The sequence below is a fragment of the Patella vulgata genome, chromosome 3 (assembly GCF_932274485.2).
Source record: "Patella vulgata chromosome 3, xgPatVulg1.2, whole genome shotgun sequence".
NCBI classification, from domain to species: domain Eukaryota; kingdom Metazoa; phylum Mollusca; class Gastropoda; family Patellidae; genus Patella; species Patella vulgata.
In genome coordinates this window covers 76,835,002-76,860,460 of record NC_065881.2, presented here as the reverse complement: position 1 = coordinate 76,860,460, position 25,459 = coordinate 76,835,002, and the positions used below count along the sequence as shown (strand labels likewise).

Below are 25,459 nucleotides of genomic sequence, written 5' to 3'. Positions count from 1 at the left end.
TTGCCACATTCGAAACACGCGTAGGTCTAATTTGCAAACACTATCCTATAGTTATAGTTAATATGAAAAAGTACACATATAACAGTGAATAGATTCCATTTAAAACACAGCATTATCATCCATTTTTTCCATATTCGAAACACGTGTAGGTCTAATTTGTAATTGTAAACATATGAAAAAGTAAACAATTAAGTGAGAATGATGAAACTCTGAGTATAGATTCACCATATCATTATTATCTTGACTAAGTTCGATGAGAATTTTCTGCTTTGGCTAAGGCGCCATAAAGAATTTGATTGGTCAAGACTTTGGAACATAACAACTCTGCTTTTAATCGAGGTAGAATGTTTTAACTTGGCGTAGATATTCATTAGGTGAATGCCTTGACTGAGTTCAATGATTAACATTTCATGCTAAAGTTAAGCAGAGCTAAGCAGAGTTAAGCAATTCCATTGGTCGATGCTTTGGGACAAATTCTATCTGATAGAGAGTGATGAAACTTAGTGTATAGTTCATAATCAGTTTGATTGCTTGATACTTTTGAAAAAAAATAAATGTGCAATTAATTAATATGTGTCATCTATTTATTTTGGGTTTTTGGCGGGGGACATCAGCCTCACTGTTGGCTTGTTTTATTTGGGGTGAACATTGTCCCGTGATCATAAAACTGTGGCATTATTACAGTCCTGCTGTATATGTCAGGAACTATTCTAATCGTTTGGGCAAACTACATAAAAGCAAAACTTGCATAGTGAACTAATAAGTAAAGTCCACCAAACACCTACAAGTTTTGTCGCAAATAATTAGCTACATCTAGCAATGCAATATTTCTTTTTCCTCCGGGGTGAAGCGTCATCTTTCATTAGTATTTTTACGATGTCCATTGAACACCTCAAGTAGCCATAATGGCTAAGTTAGTATGGCACTGGTTCACTTACCTGGAAACGCCAATGTCCGGGCAACATTTACCTTATGCTCAGTACATGGTGTATGAATGTCTTCATTAGCCTGGATGGTACAGATACGCAAGACTTTAAATCCGGTTTCATTTCAATGCATTTCATTTGAACACCTTACAGGTGGTACTGGATGTTTTAAACAGTAGTCATCACTGATGGCTAAATTAAGCGAAAATAGCAATGTTCTTCGTGTGTTTGGGTGGGTCTGACAAGGAATGTGTGACTATATGTTCAGATGCAAATATGCCAATCTGTATGTAGTGCATGAAAAATTCCTTCAGTAATTGGAAGAAGGCCGAAAGACAGCTGACATTGCGAACGTTTCCCCCGAGTGTCCGTGGACATAAATCTATTCCATTCCTATATTTGTAATAATTAAATAGTAATATATACATTATATAATGAAACCTGTTTATTTTTAACAGTCAAGTCCACAGCCTCCGTTTTGTGTGAGTAACCAGTTGTACATGACAGACAGCAACAAGAGCCTCTATTAGCTTTGTTTTGATGAAGATTTTGAAAGTGAAGTTGTGAAATACAAACTATAAACACAACCTGAAATATTCAATTTAAGATATAATTTCTTACTGAAAACCAGTTTTGTATACTACAATTTTTATATTACAAATATTAGAAGTTATATTTCTGTTTATGTAGAACTAACATAAATGCAACATTTATCTGTCATATCAAACAAGATTATAGATACTAATCATGGTATTAATATTATAAATTTTAGTTTTGTTTTTATTGAAATGTGGTCGTATATTGTCGTCGCCCATGTCCGTCGGTCCGGCGCCCACAATTGCTTGTGGACGCCCTAGAGGCTCAAGTTAATATCTGACGGACTTTAAATGTATGTCAGAGTTATGGTCCTTGTTCACGTTGAAATATCTTGTGGACGCCCTAGAGGCTAAAGTTATTACAGTTAATAACTTTATGCACCGTGTTTAAGGTCATAAAACGCAGAAGCGTATTGATTTTCAACGATTTCTGATAATTGCTGCCTGAGTTATAGCCCTTAATCACTCTAAGAATTCTTGTGGACGTTCTGGGGGCTAAAGTTAATATCCAATTGATTCATACACAGTGTTTTAGGTCATTCGACGAAGAATCCTATTGATTTTCAACGATTTCCGATAATTACAGCCAGAGTTATGGCCCTGGGTCACATTGAAATATCTCGTGGAAGCTCTAGAGGCTAAAGTTAATATCAGATTGACTCTAAATGTTTGCGCCGTGTTTAAAGTAGCTAAGTCTCTAACTCAATATCATCCAAAGTCTTACATGTTGAAAATACGAATTATTTGTCAATTCAAATCAACATTGATGTTGTGATCTTACCAGGAAATGGCAGGCTTTTGATATCCAATATTTAAGACAAAATAAACATTTTACCATTGGTACACGAATCGTGTACCCTAGTGCGTTTTAGCGTCATTTGCAACTAGTGACCAGAAAGAACGAGGCTAGCAATATTCAACTGGAGAGCTTGCTCAATAGACTGGAATAACCAGACGCTAGAAATTGCTATAGGGTTGAGACACATGCCGTATTTCGCTGGATATAACTGATTTGAAATTAGAGTAAAAATGGAAACAATTGAATGTAAATCAGTTTATACACAACCAGATTACATATTATATGCGTTGCGACCCATTTGGGTCAATTTCTAGGTCCCAAATATTAGCGATTTAGCTCCTTTAAGGTCATGCAACAAAGAATCTTATTGACTTTCAACGATTTCCGATAATTACTGCCATAGTTATGACCCTTGACCACTTTGAAATATCTTGTCGACGCTGTAGAGGGTAAAGTTAATATCCGATTGACGTTAAATGTACACACTGTTTAAGGTCATGAAAAGAAGAATCCTATTGAATTTCAACGATTTTCAATAATTACTTCCAGAGTTATGGCCCTTGAACATTATGAATAATCTTGTGGGTGCTCTGGTGGCTAAAGTTAATATCCAATTGATTTCCGGTAATTACTGCCAGAGTTAAGGCCCTTGATCCCTTTAAAATATATTGTGGATGCTTTAGACGCTACAATTAATATCCGATTGACTTTAAATTTATACACAGTGTTTAAGGTCTTGAGACGAAGAATTTTATTGATTTTCAACGATTTAGAAGCTAAAGTTAATATCAGATTGATTTTATATTTATACTGTGTTTAAGGTCATGAGACGAAAAAGCCTATCAATAATTTTCAACAATTTTCGATCATTATGACAATTGATATTAAATGTTTTGTATGCTAAATGTTAGAATATGGTAGAACTAGAAGCCAAATGGGTTGTTACTCGTAATCAGATTTTAGTGTGTTGTAAATGTTTTCATTTCTGACAAAAGAAAAATTATGCGACAACCCTTGTTGACTCGACTCTCCGGAAGACTTAGCTGCTGTGGGCGTATGTTTCGTTGCCTGCAACCTATCTTTTTATATTTTGTAGATCTTTTAGACCAAGTTTTGTTATAACCCAAAATCATAATTTTATACAATATATATTCCTATTTGAAATGTTTTATTTTAAAAATTATCAGTTTCCTCATTCCTTTATCTACGTAACTACTAAAAATATTACTTTCTCTATTTAAACCCATTCTATAGTATGTGTTTTTTTATATATATTCTAAATAAAATATTCTTAAAGATACATTATTTAAGAGTTTTATAAAGAGTTGGCCATTCTCGCTATAATGGCACCTGGAACCACACTCTCAGAAAAGCCTAGCACAATCCATCGGCTGTGTTTGGTCTCGGTCGTTATTTAGTCTCCTCTGAATGTGATCCCAGCGATTTCAATCGGGTTTAAGTCCGGACTAAGGGCTGGCCAGTGCATAACGTTGACACCGTTCTGCTGTAGAAAGTCCCGAGTAACTCTGGCGGTGTGGGTACGGACGATGTCATGATGGAAAACGTTGTTTCGATGACGTCCGAAATGAGGTATGACGTGGGGTCTGAGAGCTTAATCGAGGTAGCGCACTGCTGTGATGCCGCCTCCTCTCCCTGGACCAATATTTTGGAACGCTACATGACCCACTCTCTGGTTTAGGCCGATTCCATCCCAAACCATTATGCTTGGACCTCCCCATGAGTCTCGTTCCATGACACATTAGTCAGAATAATGATGGCCACGTCGACGCCATATTCGTGTCCTGTCATCTGCAAGTGGTCCTCGATTATGGGGACCGACACTTGATGCAAGTGTGTATGGTCATATAGGCCTGAACCTATGGACCGAGGACGTGAACACACTTCTAATAAAAGATTGCACTTTGTAAAAGGGAATTATGACATGTATTTGAAAATTTTCTAAAGTTATTGGTGTTGGTACTGTACATTCTAATTGAGTGCAAGAAGACGGTGTCTCTCCTTAGACCACATAATTCTCTCGTTTTGTTTACAAATTATACCAGAATGCGTTTGCGAGAGAACCATGCAGGGACCGGCACATGGTGGATGACCAATTTTCACCATTTTTTTGATGTATGACGGGTAACCCGTCCAAACCTCACTGCCATAATTTTAGATCAATCTAACCATTTTTAAAGTGTAGAAAAAAATTTGAAATTTTAAGACCGAAAAAGGCCCCAAAAATCATTATTTACAGGCCATTTTTCAATTATGCGGTACAATTAAACTACGGCGAGTAGATTTATGAAACTTTATAGGGTAGCAGATATGGTTAGTGGGTATACATTCTTAAAGTTTGATGGACTCTCATCGAGAGGTTTTTGGTATAGGGACTTAGTGCTGCAAGGTACCAGCATAGCCCAATTTAGGTATGTCATTTTATTTCATCTATATCTCACCGACTGCGGGTATACAAATTCTTTTGGGATGCTGACTGAAAAGGCAAAGATCTGTAGTATTAAGATCAAGAAAAAAATTGGGTAGCACTCAACTCGTTTAGTAGTAAATAATCTCCATTTTTGTCCAAAAATAACGAAAAAACCCCGCTTTATTTACACACTGAAAGGTGTAACGTGGCACTTTAAACCAAATTAACGTGGGTTCGAGTCCAATTAAGCCATAATAGAAATATAAATAAACATAAATATAAACGCATTATATACTTAATCAAATAATTCACGTTTAAAAAATGTTTCATGATCAAAACTACAAACCAATAAGTATTTATAGTTGTGATAATGAAACATTTTTTTAAACGTGAATTGGTCAAAAAATGACCAACACTCCGATCTTTCTTTCGTCAACAGACGATTGTGTGGCATCCAGAACACATTATAGTAGGGCTGTTTCAGTGCTGTGACTAGAGTGGACAGAAAGGTCAGATTTAATACTGGTCGATAATTTTTCAGTAATTGTATAAGTGGTTTGACTACTGCAGTTTTAAAACATTCCGGTACTATTCCAGGCTGCAAACTCGTGTTTATGATGTTAGTAATAATGGGCAAAATTGCATTCGAATTTTTAGCAGGAAATGTGTCGGTATGATGTCCAAAGAATATGATGTTGGTTTGGATTGACAGATTATCTTCTTTATCTCCTTAAATGAAACTGGATTAAAGGAATCAAATTGAATTGATGGAACTATGGACCTACTGTCACCACACCCCTGTGTGTTAATAGAAATGCCAACTCTTTATCTAATCTCCCATGATGTATCTTTAAAACAAATTACAACAAAGTAATACAATGTCAAACAATTATTTATAAAATAAAACCCCCAAACCCAAAGAGGAGGATGAAGACATTGTATTAACAACTTCTTAAAGAAGGGTATGAAGCGCGCGGAGAAGCGAGGAATAATTTGTATCAATATAACGTTGATAATAAGTACTATACGACTATGGAACAATCTGCCTACTCAGATCAGGAATTCAAATAATCTTAATCAGTTTAAAACGAATATCTCTAAGTTATACCCTTTTCAAAAAACAAACCCTATCATAACGTTGGTAACAGAAAGGAAAATATTTTACACTGCCCTACAAGAAGCAATAGTAGTAACCTAAAACGCCACCTCAAAGAACAATTCTTGTCCGACTCTGCTGTTTGTTTTAATTGCCCGAATGAAGAAGATTCATATCACTATTTTTTTATCTGTCCATATTTGTAACACTATGCCTTGCTATGCAGTCGCTGGTTAGATGTGGAAGATATGCCGGGAAAACTCCCCACATCCAACGTGTGACGCATACCCCCTCTTCTCTGCTACATATTTTAGAACAGCCCTTGATCGTCTTTGTATTTTCCTTCACGTTGTGCGTTCTCTTCTTCTTATCTAAATAGTTAAGACGTTTGTCTTTTTTGGTAGTTAAGACGTTTGTCTTTTTTGGTAGTTAAGACGTTTGTCTTTACAGGAATAACAATGCAACAGTTCGTTTTTACATTTTATATATCATAGCTGGATACATAGATATACAAGCATAGTAGAGATTACAATACTAAAGTCATTCTCTCAAACCTCAGATAACTGACGGCGTCTAACGGTCGGTGCATCTAGCTGTGCGGCCAAAAGCCAGCAGGCACAGAAAGTCCTGCAGCAGTCGGATCCTATAGACCACGACCGGGGAGGGTGCATGGAAATAGGCCAACCGACAAGTTTCGACATCCTATCGGACTCAAGGCCTACGGGCGATTTTTCTGTCGGGCAAAAAAACAAAACAAAAAAAAAACACCTCTAGTGGTCTGATACTATTCCTCAACATATGGCGAGTTGGTGCGGGTGCGTTTTTTTCTTCTTTTTTTGAGGAAAAGAATTGGACCTAATGCTGAATGACCTATAGTGCTGACGGGGTTAACGATGATGAACTCTACGTGGGGTAAAATACTAAAAGATTTATTTATATCACTTCAGCTAAATATGTTTGCGAAATTTAAGTATATGGGCTACACCATTGTATTTTAGTGTCATATTATTATGATAGGCTACTCATGCTGACCATATTATTATGTCATACATTTGAATAATTCATTTCAAATACCCCAGCATGTTGTAAAGCACATTAGATGATTTATATGACAGCTAGTAAATTTTATGCCCCCCCCCCCCCACACGCTTCTTTTTATAAAGGTTTTGAAGTTTTATTAAAGGGAAAATATTACCTTGTTTGGATTAGTGAGAGATTAAAGATAATTGATTTGATTAATATTGTTATATTAATTCGATAGTTTGAACAAGTACAGATCGAATCGTATCAATGATACTTTTGGGGTAATTGTTTTATTATTGATATTTTTGTTGTTTGTAAGCTTTCTAACGCTTATAGGTTTAGGGTCTTGGTCAACAATTTCAGCTTTTAAGGAATTAAATACTCCAAGTGACAATTTGATTCACCACAATAATGTTGTATTTAACAAAACAAGACCAGGCAGAGGTTTTGCCAAACTTCAAGCCAAAGAGAAATAACTCCTGGAAATATCAGAAATTATCGGCAAATGCTTTTCGTTGATAAAAAGAGCTTAGGCATATGAACATTGAGCAGTAACAGGCTTAGCCGAATATGGGGACTAGGGCCGAAATGGATGGGGAGCTAACTGCAGTGCTCCCAGCAGAATCCCCCAAATCTTTTCGAATTTGTTATGGTGTATAGTTGTGCGCAAAATAAATCTACCACAATGACATACAAATTGCATTGTGTGAGTGTGACGTACAATGACCAGAAAATGCCACTTTTCCGCTATCGATCTCCAGTGACAATTTCAGCCAGGGGCCCCATGCAAGCTTAATCTGGCCCTGGTTGGGACCCTGTACAATCGAACGGTTGTATTTATCAGTGTATCACAGATCACTCACAGCACGACTGACTGAATTAATGTTTTATCACTTTATTAACGCATCGTCGACCCCATTGTGTCTCTGTTACTGGTACGCAATGTATATTATATAAGGCGATATAGTATATAGCATAGTTCACGCAGATCAAGCCAGCGACAGCTGTACACCCTAAACTGGAATAATATTAACTATGGCAGGTAAGTCAATATGACTGATAATGGCATGTTTAGTTTATGTCTATAAACCCAACTTCTTTATTTGTCCAGTTGCCAGTTGGGACTGAAAAGTAGTAGCCTACGTTAAATCCCATTTCAATCATTGATGTGTTGTATATAAAATATAGATGAAAGACATACAGAAAAAGATCATTTATCGATTTATATTAAAATTATGATAGGCATTCAAAGATTTAATATATCATTAACTGTCAGAATTCTAAACGTGCAATATCTCTCGGGATATTCGGTAAGCATTATAAAATACATTTCCTCTATATAGTCACTGGCGCAATCAGGCCCGTAGCCAGCTTGCTGGCCTCGGAGGGGCAGTGAAGTTTTTAGGGGGGGGGGGCACACCCGGCAGGCTACGGGCCTGGGCGCAATAGAGCCTGCTTGATGCTGACCTGCGATTAAATACCAATTCATTTCCTATTATTGCAAAAATATCTAAACTATCTTTAAAAATTATTGTTGGGACCAAAGATATTATATTTCTCGATATATTGACTTTAGCCATGAATGGCCGAGTGCTGACATCACCAGACAGTGTGATTAACGCTCGCTCTGTTTTTGTCCAACTGTTGTCTCGAACTCTTTTGCGATTGCCAGAAAGTCAGAAGTCCCCGGTGTTTTTTCACTGTGATATAGGGTATATTCGGGGTGGAATCTGTGTGGAAATTCTCAAGAAGTGACTAACCATTGCTCAAAAACCGAACTATTTATATTCTCAAACAAAGAGACGTTTGTGATCTTTATCCAAAGTTATTAACTTGACAAGACCATAGTCAACTCTCTAGGACATCAGATGACTCCGATTTTAAGTAGATTTGAACGGATAGGCCATTTAAAGATTTAATTTAAAATGAAGAAACTAGGCTAAGTCTCGAATAACCAGTACCGTAATTGCAATGAACAATCAATACACACCTCTTGTCCAAACTATACACAGTTATAACGTCGCTCAGAATAAAGTAATTTGAATGAAATTTCGAATATTATATTCATTTTGCATGGTCTATTTTTGAACTATTATGACAAGAACGACCAACTCTTTATCTAAATCTTACGTAATGTATCTTTAACGAGACGAGACGTTAAACGCCCATTTCATTCTGTAGACACAACGTTTACTTTATAATGTATAAAATGTCAACGGTCCTACTGATGATCACCGACAAGGACCGACAAGAGCGTTTCTTTTGTTAATAGCGTTCAAAGTATTGCAAAAAGTCACCTATAAGGACAAATATGTTATAGATATTCTAGGAATCATATCCACAATTATGGATGATATAAATTTGGACAAAAACGGTCCTCTAATCACAGACAAGCCCCCAATGACTTCATAAATAATTGATGGCTGACTTAAATTTCGACAAAGACGGTCTTTCTGATCAGCAGTGAATTTTCGCTAGGCCTCTCCAATCACTGATAAGGATGACATCGATGCGACTTAATGAGTCCCAAATATTAACTTTTTTCTTCCGTCAAATTAAATTCTAAAACATTTTTTTTATTTATTAGAAAAATAAATAAAGACGTTTGAATTATTTGTAGGTAAAAATCATTTCCTATTTAGTGTAAATGGGTATTAAATTAATTAAAATTCACCATTTAGCCCGAATCAGTAACATCTTATGTAAACAATGCACGGGCTATTGAGCCAATGATTGACGCCGCGTGATGTGACGTCACGTGTCGAAACAGTCATCTGTTACAGAGATATTAGAAGATCTCTGTGATCTCTATGAAAAAGATTGTCTTTTTATCACCAGTGGCGCCCAAAGTACTGCGAAAAGTGGCCGACAAGGAAAGATATGTTATATAATTATGCACATTCTACACATACTGTATATCCAAACTGTATATTATTTCATAAAAAAAAAAAAAAAATATGGGCAATTGAAAATTTCTACAAAAACGGTCATAATATTATCAACCATCCACAAGAGCGGGGTTTTTTTTGTTTGTTTTTTTTTTCGTCGTCAATTTCAGATTAGAATACAAACAATGATCACCTGTGGCGCTAACACTGCGTGCATCTAAACGCTGCCTGCGTTCGCTTTTTCCTCTCTTTTTACATGACTGTAACTTAAAGTAGCTAAGTCCGTAACTCAATATCATCCAAAATCTTCGACATTGAAAACACGATTTTTTTTGCAATTTAAATCAGCATTGGTGTTGTGGTCTTACCTGGAAAAGATGGGCTTCTGATATCCAATATTTGAGACAAAATACACATTTTACCATTGGTACACGAATCGTGTACCATAATGCGTTTCAGCGCCATTTGTAACAAGGTGCTCAAAGAATGAGGCTAGACATATTCCACAAGTCATGTCAAACGGTGATGCCATATTCTTATTTGGAGAGCATGCGCAATATATACTATCGGTGTTGACTGGAATAACCATACTATAAAAACTGTCTTTCGGTTGAGACTTCTGGCGTATTTCGCCAAACATAACTAATGACAATTCACAGTAAAACGGAAACGATTGAATGTAAAACAGTTTATATAAATTCATATTACATTATTATATGTGTTGCGACCCATTTGTGCCAATTTCTAGGCCCAAAATATTAGCGATTTAGCTCCTTTAAAGTAACTAAGCCTCTAACTCAATATCATCAAAAATCTTCGACATTGAAAACACGAATTATTTGTCAATTCAAATCAACGTTGGTCTTGTGATCTTACAGGGAAAAGATGGGCTTCTGATATCCAATATTCAAGACAAAATAAACATTTTACCAATATTATACGAATCGTGTACCATAATGCATTTCAGCGCCATTTGGAACAAGGGACTCAAAGAACAGGGATAGACATAGTCCACAAGTCATGTCAAATGACGACGCTATATTCTTATCTGGAGAGCATGCGCAATAAATACCATCGGTGTAGACTGGAAAAACCAGACGCTAAAGATTGCCATTCACATGAGACTTCTTTCGTATTTCGCGGAACATAACTGATTAGAAATTACAGTAAAAACAGAAACGATTGAATGTAAATCAGTTATATACATTCATATTACATTTATTATATGCGTTACGACCCATTTTTGTCAATTTCTAGGTCCCAAATTTTAGCGATTTAGCTCCTTTAACGAAGCTCGACAGAAACCACAACAAGGTTATTATAGACGTGGCCGAAGTGTTGTTTTAAATTATTAATTATCAATTACAATTAGCTAGCGACAAGGTAGCTTACCGCGGTAATCAATATTCATAGGTTATTGATCTGTGATATGTAAGTACTTGCTGGATGAGTGATTACTGATAATCAAAACAGCTGTTATTGTTTATTCAATATCAATAACAGGATTGGTCGACTACGGGGGAAAGGAAGGCGAAGAAAGTCCCTATTTTGTTAGGGTTATGATAGTTTTTATACCAGGTGAAATTTGTTAGAATAATCCGAATAAACAACAATATAGACACAAAGTACTAAAAATATATCGGCCCACTCAATGTCCAAAGGCTTATATATCACCAAATATATATGCGAATGTAATATTATTACAAATCTTAACCCTGCTGTTATTATGAAATGATATTTCAGAGGATTTGCCCTTAACCTCACCAGCCCCGCGGGATAATAAAGACCGGCATTGCTAAATTTATTTTGTTAGGCCAGCTTAATTTTCGTCACGGTCGCTGAGATGTAAAGAAGGTTGTGATTGTTGGCGAGATTGTAGGTTAGGGTTAGGGTAAGCATTGGGGCTAGATCTTGGGTTAGGGTTAGGGTTGGGATTAGCACTAGCCCTGTTTACATCTCGTGACCCTTGACCAAACTTGAAGTTGGCCTTATCAAATAGACCTAACCATACGGGCATCTGAAGAGAGTATCTAAATTTGAGATTACGGTCAAATTTTGAAAACGAATTCAAATTTCATTGATCTGTCGAATTACCAGATGAACCTATTCAGTCCCAATTCATTACTTATTATTTAACAACCGTTAATTTGTAGATACACGTGTTATTCTTCCTTTTTACGGTTAAATTACATGAATATTACCCTCACGTAATATCGTTCATTTGGCTATTATATAATAACGCGAATACACAGGTGCGTGAATATTACACTCACGTAATACTGTTCCTTTTTACTGTTATATTACGTGAAGATTTCCCTCGTTAACCTATTGGCCATTCAACAAATTGAGATAGTTGTTATTTCCAACGAGCCATTATTATCTACATCTGTAATATAATCAGGGATTTATTAAATTATGCTATATGAATATTGTAACAGCCTGGTTTAAAAATCTGTTTATTTAAAACGGAATTAATTTGTTGTTAAATTATGAATAAAATAGGATGTTGTGCATTGTGTCTGCTACCAACAGATAACATAAATTAAATGCTATTTAGAATCAAGGTCGAATGGTTAGCGCGCGCGTGCGTGCTGTATCATAAGGTCTGTCGTTACAATGAGTAGGGTCGCCTGCCCAACCTCGTGGGTTTTCTCCGGGTCCTCCAGTTTCCTTCCACTGCTAAAAACCCCTACGCGCAAGCGAATTATTGAAATATAATTGAATCATATGTTAGTCCCGAAATGACCTAGTGTGGGTCAAATGGAAGTTACTCCCTCCCCTAGCCCCCTCTATCTCCTCTTTCTAACGTCGAGTGGGCGTTAAACTCTCTCTCTCTCTCTCTCTCTCTCTCTCTCTCTCTCTTGCTCTCGTTGTAGGCTACATAATCCATATTAATTGGCCAATTCTTTGCGTCATTGAGCATAATTAACCAATCAGCTATTTAATGAGATATTGGGGGATGTAACCGAACAGTGTTTCTGAATTATTTTGGAATGATATTGGCGACATCTTAAAGTCTGTGCCAATGTCAAATATTCTAAATCAATAATTGCAAGAAACGTGAAGTACAACATTTGACAGCTACCGCATGATACCAGATTTAAAAGGAGAGGAAACAAGATGACCCACTCATCAACATCTCGCGTCCTTGTATCCCGTTCATTAGATCACGAGACTGTCATTGAGTCAAGTGGTGTGGTTTCTATCCAATACAGACACAATCTTTTTTTTTTTTTTACATCAGGACATTTCTAATTAGCAGAAAGTATCGTTAATTTTTTTAGTAAAATATGTAATGTACGCTCGTATGTAGTACAGTATCAAATGTACCGTCTTGTATCTTCAGTGGCAAAAAGGGTCTAATTGAAAACCCCCCGAAAAACACCCGAATTGTATCTTCGATGTCAAAAAGGGTCTTAATGAAAAACGCCCGAAAAACACCCGAATCTGCTTTGTGGGTTGGCAATTCATTTCTTATGGCTGAAAAGCTTGCGTAATGGATCCAATTTTAAGCACTGAAATGGTCCAAAAACCAATCGCTTCAAGAACTCCAACCGTACCGCTTTTATGACCCGCTTGGCGCACTGGAAGTTCCCGAACTACATTTCTCGCGCCGTCTTCATTAGCCGAGTTCGGAGCAGAACAGTAGGACGTTAAACCCCATTTCATTTCACAGGCACAGTTTGATGATTTCAATTTAATATCTCAGTTTGAAATGTGCCCCCTACCCCCACCAAATCTACTCCCGCTTCATGTGTCACTGACCTATGACAAATAATATCACACACCGCGCAATTATATGTCACGGTTCGTTTGAGATCCATAAATTACGCTGAAAATAATCGTGTGACTAATTATCTATGCTGTTAATCAGTACTGATTCAGTCAATTATACGTATGGGTAATTTACGTCACACCTTGTAGATAAAATGACGTAATTATATTTCTTATCGTTTTCAAGTTGATTTGTTGGATATGTAAACTTTGTCGGACTGTCCCCCGGCACCGATTTAACCGAATATACCAACTAATGATTTTCACCCCATGTTCAAATATTGATCAGTGGAATTGATAGAAGAGCAGGGATTTATGTGACCGCCTGGCTCGAGTTGTCAGTGGTCCGTTCACCCGTCAAGTACGCGGCCAAATCTATGGCAATCCCTGGAACAGGTTTGGGGGATTGTTTGTTGCTTTGATAAGTTTTCGGCCATTTAACCTGATGTACTGATTACTCGAACCCGACCACTTTAAAATATTGTAGACGCAGTGGCTCAGCGAGTAAGTTGATTTATATTTTCCAGCGTGCATGCCACTTGTCAGTGGTGCAGGGGCGGATCCAGGAATTTTTGTTGGAAGAGATTTGACAGGTCATTGTTAAAGAGATTTGACAGTTGACAATACATGATGCCATCATCGTCTCCCAATTACGAAGGCATACATCGCAGCCCGTGTAAAATATTGGGAATTTACAATTTACTGTTTACATGCTTGTGATATGGTTTTTTGTTATTAATATTTCAGGTGGAGGTCAAAATGGGGTAATATTAAAGAAGGATATTGGCCTCATTAGTGCTATTGCTCTTATAGTTGGAACTATGATAGGTAAGAAATGAAATGGGGTTTAACATTCTATTTCTCTGTAACAACCGGAAGGGATAATGAAGGCAGGCACACACCATCATAGCCATGTAATGTAATATACTAGAGAATTTATTTTTAGTACTATACTAACAACCAGATCGTGTTCCTTGCCAGACCCCCTGTCCTGCACAGCAGCAGCATGGGGAGACCAGTCCTGAAAATCCCAATGAACTTTCTTGACCAACCAGGGCCGAAACCCGGTACCTCCAGCATATCAAGAAAATAGCGAAGATGGAGTTTAACATCCACTCAACACAAACTAGGATTTTTCATGACTCACTTATGATACATTTCAATATTGAGCTTCCGTGTTGGGGAGAAAACTGAAGAAAACCGACGGGGTTAGGCAGACGACTCTACTCTTTGTCACGTACATGCATAATGGGTTCGAAACCACACGACATTACCACGTGATCGCTCTTGACTGCGGTAGCCGACTGTGTTGTGCAATGAAATGAAATGGGGTTTAACGTCCTACTGTTCTGCTCCTATACTGGGCTAATGAAGACGGACATACGCCATACAGTGTGCTATGAGGGGAATTTTGCCCGGGCAGCAGCACTACCGCCTACTCTTATATCGAATTCCAACTGCGAAGGGGTCTTTTACGTGCATTCCAATGTATACACGGGACCTCGGTTTTTCGTTTCATCCGAAGGACTAGACAGCTGTCCTTGTCAGGCCCTCCGTTCTGCACCACTGACAAGGGGAAACCACGTCGGAAAATCGGGATGAACTTTCTCGGCCAATGCACGGGGGGTTGGATGGCTGAATGGTTAGCGTGCGCGCGCTGTATCATAAAGTCTGTCATTGAGTCGACTGGCGTGGTTTCGAATCCCCAGTTGTACGTGACAAGGAGTAGGGTCGCCTGTCCAACCTCGTGGGTTTTCTCCGGGTCGTCCGGTTTCCTCCCACTGCTAAAGACCCCTACGCGCAAGCGAATTATTGAAATAAAATTAAAAAAACATATGTTAGTCCCGAAATGACCTAGTTTGTGTTGAGTGGACGTTAAACCCCATTTCTCTCTCTCTCTCTCGGCCAATGCAGGGATCGAACACCCGACCTCCAGGCTAGCGAGCCAGCGTCTTAACCACCTAGCCACCGTGGCTCCCTGTGATGTGCAACATACGTTATCTGTATTTAAAAGGTAAAGGTGTTAAAATGTGCCATATTTCTAGCCATTTTAGAACTAGACCGTATTTATTTATTATTTCAGGTTCTGGTGTATTTGTTTCACCTAAAGGTGTTCTGTATGGAGCTGGATCAGTAGCTATGAGCCTTCTACTCTGGTTACTGTGTGGAATACTATCTTTGTTCGGTTTGTGAGTTATCTCTATTCAGGTCATCATCATCATCATCAATTTGTTGATATGTCACAAGTTTGCAAACAATGACACCCCTTGTATGTGTAACGTCCACTCGTACGCCTATGTTCACCTACATATACATGCTTTACAGTATCAAATCGCCGCTTCCCTTTCTTTTTATGTGCAGACTGGAAGGCACGGTGTTGTTCTAGACGGAATCGAACTTGTTTATTTATGTGGGAACCTCGGTGGACCTGACAAGAGACAACATGTAGTCGTTTGGATGGGACAAAACCCCGAGGTCCTGTGTACACATTGGCGTGCACGTAAACAACCCCTTGAGAGTTGGAATTCATAATAAGGGTAGGTCGTAGTGTCGCAGACCATGATGTCTGTCTTCATTAGCCAAGTCGGTGCTGGACAGTAGGACGTTAAACCCCATTTCATTTACGTTTATTCATGTTCTATTATGTGTTTATATTTCAGGCGCCTTATCGTATGCTGAGTTAGGATCTGCTATACCACAATCTGGTGGAGAACATGCCTACCTCATGTTTACTTTTAAGCCTTTCAGTAGATGCTGGGGTCCAGTTCCCGCGTTTTTATATGATTGGATTGGAGTAATAATACTACGACCGACCATGTTTGCCATAATGTGTCTTAGTTTAGCCACGTATGCGACCCAACCTTTCTATGGAGATTGTGAAGCACCTTTATACGTTAAAAAATTAGTTGCTGTTCCAGTCATGAGTAAGTTTGTATAACATCACCTTTATGCGTCAAAGGGGCATTAGGTAGCCGAATAGTTTAACTGGCGCGCTTTAGATCATAATAATGTTTGTCATTGAGTCAAGCTTGCACGTGGTAAGAAGTAGGGTCGGCTGTCCAACCTAGTGGGTTTTCTCCGGGTCCCCCAGTTACCTCCCACAGCTAATTAAGACCCCTAGGCACAAGCGAATTGTTGAAATAAAACTGGACCATGTTAGTCCCGAATTGACCTAGTTTGTTTCGAGCGAACCCCATTTCTATCTCTCTTTTTATACGCCAAAAATGAGTTTCTGTTCCAGTCCTTAATAAGTTTTTATAACCAAAGCTAAGTTGGTCGCCCCTTCTGTTATGCCCCCTTCGGACCAGGGTGGCGTCCTTACGGTGCTGCTTCGATCGTGTTTCAATCCATTAAATATCACGACCATCCGATGGCCTAGAGAGTTCATTATGGGCTTGTCGTGTGAATAAATGTCTAATTAATAATTTATATAACATATGAGACCCCAAAAAATACCTGCAGTAGGCAGATTTATCTCTTACATAATGTATCTTTAGCCAAACCACCTTCCACCCAATGAAATACAAATATTATCCGCACAGAGTTAATCCAAGTAACACATCTCATCTACATAAATTCAACTAAATGCAAAATATCCAGCCGCCTGTGATCTAACAGCGCATGTCAAAATACTTAATGAGATTTGGGATTTTTAAACTCTTTCCTACATGGGTTAATATTATTTATGGTTAATAGTTTCCTTTAAAGATATACGAATTCTTGAAGTTCGAATTTCAATTCCAAATTTCATTTTTATATGCAGAATTGTCCAGAATTCATTCATTGATTCAACAATTATATTTTGCAGTACTGATTGCGGCTGTTAATTGTCATAGTGTGAAATTAACGACCATTATACAGAACTGGTTAACATTAGTTAAACTTATAGCAGTGGCTATTATAACTATTGGCGGCTTCTACGTCATGATTACAGGTATTTATAGTATATTATTATTATGAAGAGACGCCATTAAAATCGAAAACATCACTTTCATAGTGGAAACGTTCGAGCGGCACTTTTAAATTTAGAGGAAGACTTACAAGTTTGGAGCGGCACTTTCAAATCTGTAACATTGCTTTCAAATCTGATCTGCCGCTTTCAGATCAGATTTTCCGCTTTCAAATCTGAAGTACAACTTGTAATTCTGAAGAGCAATTTTCAAATCTAAAATGCCACTTTCAGGCCCCATGCGATAATAGCCGCTTTCAAAATATATGACGGGACAATTTCAAATCTGACACCACACATTAAGTCTTAAATAATTGGGTCTGCGTTGGTCGTGGTGTCGAGTACAGCTAAATTATATTTCATCAACACATCACCTACAAACAGTTTATAATGCAAAATTCCAATATAAAAAGTGGACGCCATTTGAATCTTTCAAAACAAAAGAGAAGTGACATCAGATGTTCTTGAAGGGGTATTTTGTAGAACCTGGATATATAAATATAAAGAAGAGGATTTTAGTAATATTAAAATTAATTGACGTTTGTTAAACATTCAGATGGTACCACATATATAGCAGAAGGATTTGAAGGAACATCAAAAGACCCGACAACCATCGCTCTGGCTTTTTATAATTGCCTGTGGGCATATGAAGGATGGTAAGACATCTCAATTTGTTGTACCAGTAGCCGAAAAGTTGACGTTGAAATTCTACGTGGTTCTCTGCGTGCTATACGTTATCTACGACCCACAGTTGATGCAGTTCTGTAATAGATGATTCAAAATACATTGTCACACATTTTCACCGTGTTGAATGTGTTGTGAATAATGGGAGCCGACGGCAGCACAGTGAGCAAGGCGCTGGGGTACCAATCTGATTAAAATACAGATCTATATTTCGTTTCGTTTTTTTATACGTTCGATGGCCTACACTACATGAAGTAAGGACAAGTAAAACGAAATTTTGACTATAAAAACGAAACGAAATAGGATCTGAGTTTTAACCAGATTGCTGGGGTACGATCTCGGTGATCGAGAAAGTTCCCACGGATTTCCAGCGTGGTTTCTCCTAGTCAGTGATACAGAGCATAGGGCCTGGCAAGGATAGTGTCAGTCCTTCGGTACACGTTGTCGTACACGTAAAAAAATTATTGACAGTTGGAATTCAATTGCAAAAGTTTCACCCGTAGAAAACTGTATATCGTAAGTTTGGCATAACAGTTTAGTTATACAAAAATACAAAATACAAATCGTCTTCATTAGCCCATTGATGCAGAAAAATAGGACATTAAACTCCATTTTATTTCATTCACAAAAAATCAGTATTTTGTTTATGTGAATAATGCAAGGGTAACCAACCTGATGAGTTCAGAGACAAATAGATTTAACTTACCCTTTCTGCTGTAAATGTTAATCTTATTTCAGGAACAATCTGAATTTTATAACCGAAGAGATTAAAAATCCAAACAGGTAGGTCTAACGGTCACGTAACAAGGGTTATTTCTCGACCAATGTATATATAATCATTTAAAAAGTATGACTCTCCTTCAGGGTCGTATTAAGTGCCCCTTGGCTGAAAATTTTTCAGGGGCCCTTGCATCAACAGTTAAAAGGGGGTATATCCTGGTCATTGTTCTGCACACTCACACAAATGCAATTTGTATGTTTGTACATTTGTACATGTATGGTAGATAGATTTATTTGATTTTTTGGCAAAACATATGCAACATAATAAATACAAGCATAACATTACAAATATGCTTTATATAGACAACTTTTAGAATTAATCTGGACGCCCCTTTAATTTTGGGGGCCCTGGCTGCAGCCCAGTCAGGCCCTCCACACCTCTCTAATCGGACCCTGCTCCCCATGGACGTCTCTAATAGTGGCAGATAACCTAGATAAAAACTACGTAGAAATGCAACCCTACCCCTTGTCACGTACCAGCAGGATTGAAACCACCATACTGACCGTAAGCTTTCTAGCACCCGACAACGCAGTCGTGCTGCGACATTGGTTCACACGCCAAGTGGTATAAGGGATTTCGGAAGGAGTTTGTTTTAGAAATTTACTCTTTCTAGGAGACCGTATACGTACCACTTACCAATTTTGACATTTAACCATTGTTGTTTTGTATTCATAATAAGTGTGTGTTACTCCACAGAAACCTCTCATCAGCTGTATTATTAGAATACCTCTAACAAAAAAAAATATGTTTACCTCCTACAGAAACCTGCCATTAGCTATATTATTTGGAATACCTCTAACAACAATGTGTTATATACTGGTTAATGTGGGATATTTTGCTGTTATGTCTAAAGAAGAACTGGTTTTATCAGACGCGGTTGCTATGGTAGGTTGATTCATATTATGCATCGTCAAGTAACGAGAATGTCTGTTTCCAAGCTTAATATCTTGTGGAAATCATTGTTTTAAAAATGTCAACACAAAGCCCCTAAAACTTTCCATAAATGGAATATTAGAACTCTGCCCTAATTTTTAGTTCTGAATTTTTTTTGATTTAGCAAAGTTTTACCTTTTTATTTATATGCTATTTTGCGGTGATTAACATCGATTGGGTATTACCAAAAGGTACAGCTATGCTCACACTGATCAGAAGTGAATTTTCGCTAGGCCGCTACAATCACTGATAAGGATGACATCGATGCGACTTAATGAGCCAGAGATATTAACTTTTTCCCTGCGACAAATTAAATTCTAAAAGGCAGCATTCCGCCCGAAGCAGTAATGTGTTATGTATGCAATGCACGCGCCATTCAGCCAATGATTGACGCCCCGTGCTGTGACGGCACGTGTTAAGGCAGTCATCTTTGACAGAGATATTACTACTAGACTCGTAATTCTCTGTGAAACAGATTGAGCTATGCTATGACGTTTTGGGGTACAGAGGATACACGTAAGAACTATACGTACTGTTGTGACAAACATTAACCTGGTCCGACTAGATACACCGTCTCTAGAAAACTGAACGCCAAAATGAATAAAATTAAGTGGGGAATGAAAAAGAGTTTCATGTCATCAATGCGTGCTTATTTCTCATACGTGAAGGCACACGGATACGGCAGCACCACTGATCTAAATAAATAACTGGATAGCTCATAAGCTGAGAAGTGTGAAATCACTTGGAAGTACCGATTCCGCCATGTTACCACTCTCAAAACACTGGTTTCTACCGTTGACGTAGTTGTATTTACCTCAAGGTAAACTTCGATAAATTAATGCCGTTATAAATTTTAAAATAATCATAAATTTTCAAAATTAATTACAAGTTATCCTGAATGAATTGTGCAACAGTTTATGAAAATGAAATAAACTAAAATGTAAAAATTGCAGTTTACGTGGGCATGCCTTGGTCTTTCTTTTCATTCATAATCATAATCATAAATATGGTCGCATGGGTGGTAAATAGACGTAAATCAGGCCTATTATTTTAATGAAACTTTTCACATCATAGAGAAAGGAAGAAGAAATGAATTCACGGGTGAAAAGAAAAGCAAATAAAAACTGATCGGCTTTATAGATTAAGCATTAAGGCCAAACATGCAGCTATTTATACACTGAAAAAAACCCTTGTGTTGGATCTCAACACAAGAACTTGTGTTAAAAATATTTAACACATGTTTGTGTTGTATTGCATTGCAATGACACAAGTTTGTGTTCTTTTCAATGTCTTAACACAAACTTGTGTACATTTATAAAATCTTATGTGGTTTTTTTTTCCATATAATTAATTACGTCGACATTAAAGATAACATTTATTATGTTCCTTTATCACATTATGTTTTTTATTTATTGAGAAAATCTGAATGGGATTGGGGAACTGGATTAGGGATCTGGCCTAGCCTATATGTAAAACCACTCTTCCTGAATTTGAATGTCGAGTAATTCACTTGATTTATTTTTTAATATTTCTAATTATCTAAAAGGATATATTAATTATTACAAACATTAAGTAGAAATCGCAATGTATGTATCGTGCGATGCATTTAATATCTCTTTTAAAACAACGTATTTTATAACAGTATACTGATATAAGAGATCAAAGTTTTAGTCAATTATTATCTAAATATAAACTATTTATTTAATTAGATATAATAAAAGATTATTCTGATTCTACTCTTTGTTTATTTTCACATCTTGTCTCAGACAATATACAGAGACAGGTTATTACAATGTCTGCATTTGGAAGTGTCTGATTGATATCGCCCCAAATAAACTTGACACATCAAAGACAATAACAATTGTGTTATATCTACGTTTGAAAAAAATGTTTGAATGGGCGTGGAAATAGTCGAGTTAATTTTTTTATTTAATTTAATTGGTTCATTAATCGAAATTGGAAATTTATTCTTACCTGTAAATGACCAATTAAAATGAATTACTCTTAAAACAAAGAAAGAAATATTTATTGAAGTAATTTTGCGGTATTAAACCCTGTGGTACTGCAAATGTTAACTGTATTATTAAGCATTAGTATCGAAAAAAGTGATATTGTTGTGAAAAAAGTTTGTTCAGAAAATAAGAATATCAGGTTTGTGATTTTGGTATTTTTTAATACAATGTATTTATAACGCAAATTTTTCGTTTCGGTTAAAACAAAATATACGTCCATTTTAATTGGCCGAAGGATGTGTGACTAATAGAAATATGGCGGGCGGACAAACTGACCAAACAGTATATTTCGAGGTATTTGAGGTAAGCTAATTTAATATTATATCATAACTGCATGTGCATAACTGTGTTTCTGTTTGATTAAATATTCAAAAAATCATTCTTAGGATACAACCTCGACACCAGTCCGCCCTGAATTGCAATGTTTGTTTTGTGTTCTGGGCGACATTTTGAATATAATACAATCCAGCGATAGTCTAATTCCTTTAAAAGGGAATCCGAATTTGTTAATTTTCTGCAATATCACTTCGGTGGAAGCGGACGTTAAATAAAGCTATTTCACGTACAAAGGCCTACAATAAAATCCAGGTGAATTGGGAAAAATATTCATGTATTTTCTTGATGAAGAGTAGCTATTTCAATTTGTAAATGCCCAGTCATCTTAGACAAATAATAATTCCAACTTCAAATCAGTTGTATTTATTCAAATCATACCATGAAGAATTGTATTTTTCCACTTGCATAATAATAAAAACTTGACTTTTATTATTTTATTTCTTCAGGCCAAGAGCATGGAAAATTGGTGATTGCCTTGTATCACTGCTAACTATAAATCACAGGGAGCCTTGGGCAGAAATGATAATATGGTTCTCAGATATGTTACTGTGTACAGACTGAACAGAAAATATTTATACACTTGCCATTACAGTACTGGCCAAATTAATAGGTATTTTTTCTAAAAACGTTGCAGTCACTAAAATTGAAGTATGAATAAAATCATACACCGTGAATATATTGAACTGAATATTCTTACACATAACCATAGGCGTACGGGGAAATTTTTGACTGGGGGGCGGTGGTGGTTGGTGCCCCAAAAATGTAGTTAGGTTCTTAATATGTTACATAATAATAATAAATTCGCTGTTAAATTGGAAATATTCAAGAACACAATATTTTTTTATACAACTTTTACAAAGTACAATTGTGTGCCCAAATTTTCCCAGCATTTGGTTCCCAGCCCCCCCCCCCCCCCAGCTCGTACGCCTATGCACATAACCATATTGACATCTACTTCACATTGCATGGTTTGTCGACGCAACGCCGTGTATAGATAAAGTTGCGACAACTGTGAAGCCAGGAATTTCATATGACGTCATGCAAACTTATTATCTATTTATATGACCTATTATATTGTTGGATGTCATAGATTTCAGCGAATAAGTGTATATAGGACATAAAACGTACATTTTTTAAACGAAAAGTATAGCTGAACATACTATTATTAGTATTATACAACAAGAAGCGCACATTATTGTTATATAGCCTTATTCTATAAGAAAAATCAAAATAAAAGATACACTAGATAAAAGTACTATTAAACCAGGGGCGGATCTAGGAATTTTGAAAAGGGGGGGGGGCGCTGCAAAATGAAGGCATTGACCGCGGAGACGGGGCTTGCCGCTGAGGGGGGGGGGGGGGTCCCCAAGAAAATTATCCGTCATTTCCTTGCATCTGTAGCCATTCCAAGAGCTATTTCCCAGACTGGTGTGTTTGAGTCGATGGTTCGAGTCATTTGGGATTCCTACAACGGGTTGGGAACGGACATATTTGAGTCTGAGAAAAGGCACTTTCAGCCGTAAAAAAGGGCACTGTTGAAAATTAGGAGGGGGGGGGGCGCCCCTCGCGCCCCCCATTGAATCCGCCTCTGATTAAACATATTTAACTTGCATTCGCTTTTAAAGGAGCTAAATCGCTAATATTTGGGAACTAGAAATTGTCACAAATGGGTCGCACTAACCTTGATGTTGACAAATATATGCATATATGCAGCATAGATAATTAAAACTTCTATTCAAGTTAAACCAACTGTATCTATTTATGTCTTACGTCGAGCTGAATACATTTTATGATTTATTGTCATTAAAACATCTATTGGTGGTTAACAGTGTGTAACTAAAAACTAAAATTGGATCTTATTATTGCCAATGATATAATGTACCTTGAATTTGTTATCACGAAGTCTATCGCATCCAGATATTTAAAGCGCGTTTACAATATATTCATTTTTTTGTATCGTAAAATTCATCTTCATTTGACGAACTACACCCAAACTACAGTGTAAACACGGTTTGGAGACTGTATCTGAACTACAGGGTACATCGAACTACAGTGTACATCATGCTTAAGAGACACTATCTAATATCCAACAGGAAAAATGACGATTAATTTAATATCCGCCAATTGGTGTTGCTGCTATTTTGTATTTTCAAAATTTATCTTCAAATTCAGAGACATCGAAAACCATATAAAAGACATTGCAAAAGTCATATCTTACGTATCTTAAGAGATGCCCTTTTAGTCTACCAAATTTATGTTTTTTTTGTTAAATTGCCTTATACATGTCTTACCAAATTCGGTAGCCCTTTTAAAAGAAATGCCCGACACCACATGGAAAATGCATTTCTTTAATTGATGTTTGTCAAATTCGATTTCCGCACATTTCGCGTACATAACCACGATATAATGGTCGAACATTACGTACATCAGATAAACTATTTTTAAAGCCCAAAACTGTTCAACTAGTCTCTTTTAGTTATCAAGCACCTGTTTTATGGGATAATCTACCATTTAGTTTAAGATGTTGTACATCTCTATATTCTTTTAAAAAACAACTTAAATCACATTTATTTAATGAGGCTTTTAACTGACTCTGTATACAATTGTTAACATGTCCATAATCTTGTTGTTTATTTATGATTACATTGTCACTTTGTAAAGTGCCCCTGAACATGTTTTATGAAAGGGCGCGCTATAAATATGCTGTAATAATAATAATAATAATAATAATATTACCAAATTTAGCGGCCATTATGAAAGAAACGCTCGGCACCATATAACAAATACTTCTTTTTTTGTCCCCCGCCTTTCGAAGAAAGCAGGGGACTATTAAAATGGGTTCGTCCGTCTGTCTGTCTGTCTGTCTGTCTGTCTGTCTGTCTGTCCGTCCGTCCGTCCGTCCGTCTGTCTGTCCGTCACACTTTTTGGGACACAATAACTCTCTTCCTAATTGAGCTAGAATGTTCAAACTTGGTGTATGTGTTTATTAGGTCAATGCCTTGATGGAGTTTGAAGATGAGCATTTTCCGCTTAGGGTAAGCAGAGATAAGCAATTTGATTGGTTGATGCTTTGGGACACGATAACTCTCTTCCTAATTGGGTTAGAATGTTCAAACTTGGTGTATGTGTTTATTAGGTCAATGCTTTGATGGAGTTCGAAGATGAGCATTTTCCGCTTAGGGTAAGCAGAGATAAGCAATTTGATTGGTTGATACTTTGGGGCACGATAACTCT

General features: G+C 37.0%; 2 protein-coding genes across 5 annotated transcripts in view; both read left to right on the top strand.

Moving 5' to 3' along the window:
- LOC126816408 (adhesive plaque matrix protein 2) overlaps positions 1 to 3,575 on the top strand; it is a 30,314-nt gene extending 26,739 nt beyond the window's left edge. For both annotated transcript variants that reach the window (XM_050542899.2, XM_050542897.2), the window contains one exon: positions 1,385 to 3,575. The gene's annotated coding sequence lies outside the window, so the exon portion shown is untranslated. The remainder of the gene's footprint in view (positions 1 to 1,384) is intronic.
- LOC126816409 (b(0,+)-type amino acid transporter 1) overlaps positions 1 to 25,459 on the top strand; it is an 87,925-nt gene that overhangs the window by 48,920 nt on the left and 13,546 nt on the right. Inside the window, exons 1-8 of one of the 3 annotated variants that reach the window (XM_050542943.2) lie at positions 7,786 to 7,910; positions 14,278 to 14,358; positions 15,614 to 15,715; positions 16,191 to 16,454; positions 17,339 to 17,464; positions 18,036 to 18,135; positions 18,902 to 18,946; positions 19,706 to 19,829. In XM_050542943.2, the coding sequence (XP_050398900.1) occupies positions 7,904 to 7,910; positions 14,278 to 14,358; positions 15,614 to 15,715; positions 16,191 to 16,454; positions 17,339 to 17,464; positions 18,036 to 18,135; positions 18,902 to 18,946; positions 19,706 to 19,829 (849 nt within the window). In that variant the 5' untranslated portion in view covers positions 7,786 to 7,903. Of the gene's footprint in view, positions 1 to 7,785; positions 7,911 to 14,277; positions 14,359 to 15,613; positions 15,720 to 16,190; positions 16,455 to 17,338; positions 17,465 to 18,035; positions 18,136 to 18,901; positions 18,947 to 19,705; positions 19,830 to 25,459 lie in introns of those variants that run through there. The other 2 variants (XM_050542944.2, XM_056099665.1) reach the window with 2 other exon arrangements.